The sequence below is a fragment of the Ammodytes marinus genome (assembly GCF_949987685.1).
Source record: "Ammodytes marinus genome assembly, chromosome: 6".
In the NCBI taxonomy this organism is placed as follows: Eukaryota; Metazoa; Chordata; class Actinopteri; order Uranoscopiformes; family Ammodytidae; genus Ammodytes; species Ammodytes marinus.
The window spans coordinates 3,216,212-3,226,362 of NC_137235.1; the positions used below are offsets into that span (position 1 = coordinate 3,216,212).

At 44.1% G+C, this 10,151-nt stretch overlaps 1 protein-coding gene across 1 annotated transcript in view; it reads left to right on the plus strand.

Moving 5' to 3' along the window:
* cacna1ab (calcium channel, voltage-dependent, P/Q type, alpha 1A subunit, b) overlaps nucleotides 1-7,037 on the plus strand; it is a gene marked incomplete at both ends in the record, with an annotated part of 236,991 nt that extends 229,954 nt beyond the window's left edge. Inside the window, 3 exons of the mRNA XM_080029679.1 lie at nucleotides 3,772-3,994; nucleotides 4,559-4,809; nucleotides 6,309-7,037. Of these exons, the coding sequence (XP_079885805.1) occupies nucleotides 3,772-3,994; nucleotides 4,559-4,809; nucleotides 6,309-7,037 (1,203 nt within the window). The remainder of the gene's footprint in view (nucleotides 1-3,771; nucleotides 3,995-4,558; nucleotides 4,810-6,308) is intronic.
* Between the last annotated feature and the right edge of the window lie 3,114 nt (nucleotides 7,038-10,151).

Below are 10,151 nucleotides of genomic sequence, written 5' to 3' on the forward strand. Positions count from 1 at the left end.
GTTGTAGGCGTCCATACTTTCGCGAGCAGATGCACTGGAACACAGACAGGTCGGAACTCGGAACTACCAAGTCGGAAATCTCTTTCTTCCGAGTATAAAGGGACGCACCATTCAACTGAAACTGGAGCGCGACTTCGACGTCATCGTTCTCAGCCACTCGCTCTGTTCGCTGATTGGACGATTGTAGATTCTCCGGAGAACTGGGAAAATGCACTGTACACCCAGACTGACTACTGAAGGGAAAATGAAATTTGGCCGGAAGAAGGCGGGCGGGCGGAGCCAGGCTAACCCATGGTGACTGCTCATGCCAATTGTCATGATTGTATAAAAAATGTAAAGATTGTAGCACTTATCTGCTTCACTCATACACATAGACACACATTCAGTAATATGCAGGTTCAAATATATTTATATAATATATACAGGACAAGAAGTAACTAACGTTGATTTTTTGTTTACCATCTATCCACATTGTCTAGCAGGTTCTACAATTTAAAATAGAATAAAACAGTGAATACTTCTCCGTAGTGATGTCAATGTAACACATTTATTATGAATTAAACATGTCCGCAAACTACACAATCTAAGATCATCCGTAAGATTATCACTTTCACCCTTATGTCAAGTCATCTACAGCTCTAGAACAAATCAAGAGACCACTCCAAGTGTGCAGTGTCCCTCGTGTCACTATCTATAGGCATATGTTTGAGTAGATTGAACATTTTGGTTTTATAATATAATAATCTACTGACAACATTTCTACCAAATTCCCCCCAAAAAATATTCCAATACATTTTTTTGTAGAGTTGAAGATTTTAAAAAAATCCAGACTGGTCTCTTAATTTTTTCCGGAGCTGTATATGCTAATATTGCCAATCTATGCCAAGGGTTTTTAAAACAAAACAATAATCAATCCTATAGGGTTGGTTGTGTTGGGCGATATCAGAGCATTTTGACCAGGCTCTAAGGTTATGGAATGTCAGTTAACCTTATCCACATGGCAACCATAGTATAGTTTGTGTCATACTCACGGTTGAGAGGCAATACATTGAGAAATGTCCGGAGATAAAAATATGAATATTCTGGCAAGTTAATTTGGCATGTTTTTAAGTAAATAAGTGAATACAGGTAAGTGTGTTACGGTGGTGTCAGACAGGCAGACAGGCAGGAGCCAAACGCAAGACGTTTCAAGAAAATTTTCGTTTATTTAGCTCCAAAAATACAACAAAAAAGGCCAACGGGCAAAAGGACAAAAAAGGCAAAAAGTTCAGAAGTTCACGGAACGAGAACTCACCAACAGGGACACGAAACAACCATAATGCACAGACAAGGAACAAAGGAACACAAGGGGTATATATACTTGACACAAGACAGGGAAGACAACGAGGGACAGGTGTAACAGATTAGGGGAGGGAGCAGCAATCACACAAGAGGGAAACTTGACAGGACATGGGGAGGAACAAGACAGACATACCGAAATAAAACAGGAAACACAGGGAAACACCAAAACAAGACAAGACACAGACAGACCATGACAAAGTGGACAGAATGAGACATTAATGGAGCAGCTAAATGCTTATTTTCATCAGCATCTTTCAGTTGAGCAGTCTCCATGGTGACACTTGACAAGAAAATTGTCCGACACATTTGAAATTGCGAATTTGAAAATTTCTCACAGAAATGCATTGGGTTTATTCATTAAAAAATTTATTTTATTTCATAGTCTCGGGCAATTTTCTTGTCAAGACCCATGGAGACTGCTCATGTAAATTTTCACGCTTGCATCACACATTGAAAGATTGTAGCGCTTATCTGCTCCACTACATCAGTATGTGCATCCACTACTTCACATTGAGCCAGGAGATACTATCGTGCTAGTAATCCTAATTTTCTTATTTTTAGGTTTTTTTCTTATCTGACACTGTAGTTGTTTTTATGGTTTTCTCTGCGGTTCGTATGGATTTTTTAAAAAGCTTATAATAATCTGCTAGAAAAATTGTTCGTTTAATTTGTCCTTTTTTTCATTGAATTAATTTGAATATGTACAAAAAAATTGTGAAGCTAAAAGGATGAAAAAATAACAGTTATTTCAGGGTCTTTGTCAAATAGAATAGAATAGAATATATGTATTTCCATTCGCAAGGGATTCTTGTGCGAATCTCCCTGAGTCAGCTTCAATACAAGCTATTATATATATATATAAATAGCATTATAACAAGAGCATTTAAAAATAGTAGAAAAGTATAAAAATAAGAATAAGTGGGAGTAACAGCTAAGTGATTTAAGATACCCTGTACAGAAGCTATTCTCTCTTAAAGCAAGATATAATACAATAGAATAAAATAAATAACAAAGGGGAGCACTGTACAATGAGATGAGATTATCCCAATATCTAATTGCACTGTAAAACATTTAAAAATGATGTTCTGGTACAGTGATGTCTTTCCAGTATGAGTATAATCTAAATTAAATATGGCTGCCATTTGGAGAGGTCCGGTGGGCCCCTTCTGCCTTGTGCATGTGAGGCATGGTTTCTACAGCCTTCCTTCATGCTTGCTCTCTCTCTCTCTCTCTCCCTCTCTCTCGCTCTCGCTCTCTCTCTGCCCCTTTCTCCTCTTTCTGACAATTCTTTCAGTCTGTTTCATCCCTCCATCTTTTGGTGAAGAAGCATGGTATTACATGTGCTTGTCAAAGGCTTTCTGGTTTGGGATGGGGGGGGGCGGGGCTCTAGGTGAAGCTACTGTATGTGAATGCAAAGACTGTACGCTGCTATACATGATTTAAGATGGGTCAAATAGTACTCGGAAATCTTTTTTTTTCAGTGTTTTGTTTTAAATCAGATGGTGCAGTGCCACACAGTGTTTCTACACTGTATTAATGATTGAGTTGGCAAAACAAAATTTTGAGGCAACTGTCTTCACTAGATTTTATAGTACTAAAACTCTTTTATGTATTTATTTTTTGTCATTTTCAAGCTTTATTAGATAGTACAGAGTTGAAATGGGGAGACAGAGAGAGAGAGAGAGAGAGAGAGAGAGAGAGGGGGATGACCTGCAGTAAAGGTCCACGGATCGTAATTGAACCCGCGACCACTGCAACGAAGGCCGGAGCCAATATATGGTACGCGCTCTATGAACTACGCACCTCAGACTCTTTTATTTTCTAAGGAAAAGTCTGAGTGGTGTACCCAGCACACAGTGTATACTGGGTAAAAAAACTACTCAGAGGAACCAACAAATATTTGGGTCATTATTCCCGCGGTATCAGAAAAGTACCCATGAAAATGACCCGTAGCCCTAAGACCCAAGAACGGGGTCAATAATTTACCCCCACGTTTTTTTTTAGTGTTTACTGAAGACAGTTTCCTTTAAAATTTTGAGTTTTCCTAATTCTTTCATTTTTGCAGTGTATTATTAAGACTAAATGCACCTGAATTGTCCTTGTGTGGTTAACCCCCGTCCACCTAAACCAAGAGTTATAATATGGTATTGCTGTTTGACCCAAGTCGAATACTGTCCTTCAATCAATCGCCGCGCATATACACCTGTGGATGCACAATCATATGCTGCTCTGTGTTAGCGTCATACTCATTGAAAGTCGGTGAAAGTGTGTTGAGTGTCCATACACACAGCTGAGAGATGGACTGCATTAAAATTTAATTTCTTTTCTCCTCTCTCTCTCTCTCCCTCCCCCCCAACAAACACACACACACACACAAACACACACACACACACATTATTTTTTATCTCCACTTCTTCAACCTAACTACAGACCATCACGGACACCAGCCCGATGCGTCGCTCTACGTCCAGCTTGGTCCACGGGCGGACGGGCCGCGGCGTGAGGCTAGACGACTACTCTCTGGAGCGGGTCGTCTCAGAGGAGGGGCGGCACGGAGGGGGAGGGGGAGGGGGAGGAGGGGGACGCCGGCACCGCGACAGGAGCCACCGAACCTCCCAACGCTCCCTCACCAGATACACAGACGCCGACACGGGTGAGTCACTCAGACTGCACATCTATCTATCTATCTATCTATCTATCTATCTATCTATCTATCTATCTATCTATCTATCTATCTATCTATCTATCTATCTATCTATCTATCTATCTATCTATCTATCTATCTATCTATCTATCTATCTATCTATCTATCTATCATCTAAAATTGTATTCTGTTAATACTGTACGTCCCTAAAATCGGACTCCTGTATTAGAATCAGTAATACTTATTAACATTGTTTCATTATGAGGGGCACTCATGGTGTAGCGGTTAGAGGTTTTGCCTACCAGGGTCACGCCTCATGCAAAGATGCCGAAATCTTTATTCATAGCTAAATTCTTGACAAACTAGCGATATTAGTGGAGCAGATAAGTGCTATAATCTTTCAATTTGTGATATAAATGTGAAAATTGGCATGAGCAGTCCATGGGTCACTTGACAAGAAAATTGTTCATCGCAATTTTTACGCTTGAATCATCAACTGAAAGATTCTGCACTTAGCCACTCCCACTATATAACTTGTCCTTACCAATGTAAACTGAGACGTCCTCTTGCTAGGCCTGGGTACAGACCTGAGCACCACAACGCAGTCGGGCGAACTTCCACCCAAGGAGCGCGAGCGGGACCGCGGCCGGACCAAAGACCGCCGTCACCACCACCACCACCACCACCACCACGGCTCCATGGACAAGGAGCGCTACAGCGGCGAGCGCCACGAGTACAGCAGCGGCCACCGGCGGGACCATCCCCAGGACCGCCACTGGTCGCGCTCCCCCAGCGAGGGCCCCGACGGGCGGGGACACAGACAGGTAAGGGCTCCAAAGACACCCAGGAGATCAATCCCAAGGAGGTCATTGAATGTTAGGACGGGAGAGTGTCTATGGTCCCCACAGCCCCATGGTCCCACATATCTAAGTCATCTAACCATACAGTATAATAGAGAATAGTATGTCTGGCTGTGGGTGTTTGTGTCCAAGCTATTGGGGCGACTGTGGCTCAGGTGGTAGAGCGGGTCGGTTCGATCCTCGCCCTGCCACTTGTGTCATGGTTGTTTTTTCCTTGGGCAAGACACTTCACCCACCTTGCCTCGTGTGAATGTCGATAGTTAGCCTGCTATTTAGGCTATAGGCCTTTGGGACCATAGGGCTGTGGGACCATTGGGATGTGGGAACATAGGGATGACCCCGTTAGGACAATATCCCACAACAATGTCCATACTCTTGTCTAACCTTGGTAAATTCCATACAAGTCGAATACATTGTGTAACGCTTTGCACTCGATGCAGGTTGGATAAAAGCCTAAATAGTCTGCGTGAGGATGTTCTGTACTGTCGTTATGGCAACTTCAGTCTGTGTGTGTATGATGGTACTTTAAAGACATACTTCACCGGTGGGAATATGAAGGTGTATTGAACTCTGAGATCCTATGTAGTATAAATGTGCAAACATTTTAGAAATCGGTTCATCTTAGCCTGAGAAAAAGGCAGAAAGAGTGTTTTATGGTCTCACTGTCTAACCCTTCATTTTACCATGTGTGACATCACATATGGTAAAATGTAGGGTTAGGATTGACAGGACAGCTGGGCCAAGGGAAGAAAAAAATAATTTGTATATTATAATAGCGATTTCATAATGATAAAACGCCGGTTCCGTATTGGGTGAAGTATTCCTTTAAGTTATCAAACCTACTTATATTATCTAGATTTTTTTTTTTATGTTTGCATGCATCCAAGTTAATACCCTTTACGAGGTTGATTATTATTAAAAAATACTTTGTTCATTATTTATGGTGTGTTCCTTAACCCCTTTCCTTTTGCACCCTTCACGACTGCTGTTCTTTTACCCAGTAAGATTCCTCACCAAGTCATACACCTACTTATGGATTTCACTCTCTCTTTTTTTGTGTTATGCTTTTTTCTTTATCACTGTTTTTCTCTCTGTCCATTTTTATTCAATGTGACATGTGCCATGTGACGTGTGTCATGTGACGTGTGGCTTCTTGGTGTCAATTATTTGCCTCATCACTATGTTTTTGAATGATTTTCAATGGTGTTGTTTCAATCTACAATCTCTCTCTCGCTCTCTCTCTCGCTCTCTTTCTATCTATCTATCTATCTATCTATCTATCTATCTATCTATCTATCTATCTATCTATCTATCTATCTATCTATCTATCTATCTATCTATCTATCTATCTATCTATCTATCTATCTATCTATCTATCTAATCTACACCACCACTCTGCTCTATTGTGGTCTCTGTTGTTGTTGTGGTGCGTTTTGATTTTCCTTGTTTACATTTTGCTGTAGGGCAGTAGCTCGGTGAGCGGCAGCCCGGTCCCCTCTACCTCGGGGACCAGCACTCCGCGAAGAGGCCGTCGCCAGCTGCCCCAGACCCCCGCGGTGCCCCGTCCACACGTCACCTACTCCCCCGTGGCCCGCAAGGCCAGCTACGGCCCCCCGGGCCCGGGCCGGCTGCGCTCGCCCTCCCCCAGACACTTCTCTCCTCCGGACCTCGAGCGAGGCTACCACCACCGGCCCCCGTCCCGCCAGGTCTCTCCACACCACGGGGGGTCCTCGTCCCGGCACGGCTCCCCGCGCTCCCCCCGGCACCAGTCCCCGCGCTCGCCCATCCACGGCTCCCCCCGCTCGCCTCACAGACCGCGCTGGAGCGGCCCTCCGCCGGGGGACAGCCTGGAGGGCGACGGGCCCTTCTACGAGCGCGACTACGAGTACGAGAGGCACCACGAGCCGCCCGCCTACGAGCAGAGCCTCTCCCACGGCAACCCGCATCCACACGGGGGGAATCCTCACCCGCACCCCCGCTCACCAAGGACTGCCCGCCACGGGCCCCCTCCGCCCCCCCACCCCCACCCCCGCAGGGTGCCCAACGGCTACCGCTCCTCCTCTCCGTCCCCACACCGGAGGGGGCCTCCCGGAGCGCCCCCACACCCACACCACCGCGCCCCACACCCCCGAGGGCCCCGCAAGGGCCTGCATGAACCTTACAGTGAGACGGACGAGGACGACTGGTGCTAGCAACCACAGGGAGCGAGGGATACGGGCAGCAGAGGAGGAGAAGAATAGCAGCTCCGGTGCTCCGGCCTTGGATATGTAGACTTTTCATAAAGCATAAAGGTGGTGGGTGAACGCCCCCCAAACCCTCTACCTTCACCCATGGACTCTTAATGAGAGGAACGGTCTGAGGGCAGGGGGAGGGGGGCTGAAGGTGCTGCAAATAACCTTTTACAGATGTTGTGTAAGACTGAAATCAGTGACAGAACAGCACATGGATGAAATGCAAAAGAGACAGCCAAGAAAACTAGGGTAAGGCCCGGGCACCGTTTGTACCTCTCTCAGTCGCAGAACTACACTTCCCAGAATCAAATGCCTGACCAGCAAGGCCAGGCTGCAGGAGGACGAGAGAGAGAGGTTTGGTACCAGAGGAAAGAGAAGGAGGTGCATGTAAAATGGCCAGGGGATGATCGCGGTTTACAAAGGCCTAAAAAAGCACTTCTCTCCCAGACTGTTGTGTGATTGGTTGGTCTTGTCAAATGTGTGCTATCTGTCTCTTGGCCAGTCTGCTAATGTAAAAGCCTGACAATGAGCTTGAGCTGAAACTCAAAGAGTCCACTGCTTCGACTCTCTGCTCAGATACAGTTTGAAAAATGAAATCAACAAAAAGCCAGGACCCCCCCCACCCCCCCCTAACCCTTACATGCCAAGCTATGCCTCCAGGAAAATCAAACTTGAACAATGAAGAACAAAAAATGAAAAAAAAAAAAAAAAAAAAACTTTACATGACACAAACTGAAAAAGAAAAAAAAGGGAGAACAACCACTTTTATCTTTTGAAAACCCTTTTTCCTTTCCAAGGGACACAGAACCAGGACGCTCCGCCTATACTGCAAAAACCAGCCAAAATCACAGCTGGCTGATATTCGATGAGTTTTATCATCATCTGTTTACTGTTAAAGATTCACTTAATGCTGACTGGAAACTGGTGTGACATCATCATCGGTGGTAGTAGTAGTAAAGGGGGTTTTAGGGCACAGTGTGGGCTCACTTCCTGTCCAGGTGCATTATGGGGGAGAAAAGGGGTTGGAGTTGGGTGGTATAAGGGCTCAGGTAGCTTGAGAAAGGGAGTTCTAGAACCTTCCTCCTTAGTTACTCGACCCGGGCGACCAAGGCAAGTGGCGAGGGGACCGAAACCCCTTTGACAGGAAATGACATCACGCGGTTAGCATGGGGCCGTGGAGAGGAAAGGAAAGGAAAGGAGGGATGGGGAAAAAGACTAATTTCTTCAGTATTTCTTCTACCGATTACTTCTCCTTCTTGTTCTTTCTCGGGACATTGGATCTTGGTTCTTCTGTTTGCATTCGCTCAGCTCAGCCTCCTTTTGATCCTTTTTCGAAGTCCAAAAATGTGATGGAAAAACCTGCATGATTGATTAAAAAATACATACTTAGAGAGGAACATCTTTTAACTGGTGTGGGTGGGACCTTTGGGGGAGGCTTTATAGGAAACTTTGCATTTTAGGTTTTACAAAGAGAGGTCCTCTTCTTTCAGACTTTCTCTCTCTCTCTTACTCTCTCTCTTTTACTTCTACAAATATCATTTCCGTTTCACTTTTTACCCCTCGAAACGGGTTCTAGACAGTTGGCTGTTTTTGGGTTGGACTCAGTTATCGCTGCCATGCCAACGCAGTTCAAAAAAAGCTACGTTTCTTACAACCTGTCTAAAAAAAAAAAAAGACGGGGAACTCTCTGCAGGATCTACATTTAAAGGTTTTCTCGTCGTTGTGCATTTGAATCGAGAGAGAGAGAGAGAGAGGGAGCGGAGAGAAGCGGACTTCTACCACACTTTAATTCTTTATTGTTAATGATGATAGTCTATATGAGTAACGATACCAATGTCAATGCAAAATGACGATGACAATGATGATGATGATACTGATGATTGATTGATTGATTGATTGATTGATTGATTGATTGATTGATTGATTGAACTTTTGCTGTAGCGTTGTTGTCATGTTAATTGGAGTTTTAAGTATGCTATGTCCATCTCGTTTACATCCGTTATGTTTCTACCCCCCATCCCCCCCCATCCCAACCGTATAATGACGTTTTACTACTGGGTTCCTGATGCCTTCCTGCAACGTTTCGGGGGCAAATACGGGGGGCTTTGGGAACATTGACTTTTAAAGCAGCATTGCGTGTTATAACGCAAATCCTTTTTAAAGATGACTCTGTCCTCTGCAGAATTGTGGAGGGAGTTTTCCGAAAAACCTGACTTTGCAATTTATTCATGGGGGGAGGGGCGGGGGGTCAGAAACTGTTGTCAAGCCAACCCAAAGATCAAGAATTCACACTCAGAGCCCAGGGGGGCGGTTGGGGTTGGGTTTGGGGGGTTGAAACCAGATCATTGAGACTTGTGGAAGAGTTTGTCTGCCTTGTTTTCACATTTTAAAGGTTTCAAACGACCTGTTTTTATCGAGGTTTAAGTTCGACCAAGTTTCAATTCTTCCAATTCGCAGCCAAAAAAAAAAACGATGAATCTAAATCAATCTTCCCTCTGTCGGGCTCTGGTAGTTTTATAGTGAGAATCGATTGTTTTTGTTCCCGGGAGTGACAGCATAGCAGTATCGGTGGTACAGTGTTGGTGTCTAGTCAGTATTAGGGTGGTGGGTGTTGTTCCCTTTTCTCGCCACAAGAGGGCAGTTATCAGCACCTATAATCCGCCCTGCATCTCCATCCCCCCCCTCCCCTTCCTCTACACAGGACAGCCTCCAGGCCACATCCTGATTTCTAGATCTGGAGTGAAATCTCTTGCTTGTACTTGTGTCTTATATCTTTGTAAGATAGATAGATAGATAGATAGATAGATAGATAGATAGATAGATAGATAGATAGATAGATAGATAGATAGATAGATAGATAGATAGATAGATAGATAGATAGATAGATAGATAGATAGATAGATAGATAGATAGATAGATAGATAGAAAAATAGATAGATAGATAGATAGATAGATAGATAGATAGATAGATAGATAGATAGATAGATAGATAGATAGATAGATAGATAGATAGATAGATAGATAGATAGATAGATAGATAGATAGATAGATAGATAGATAGACCAAGTCCAGTCC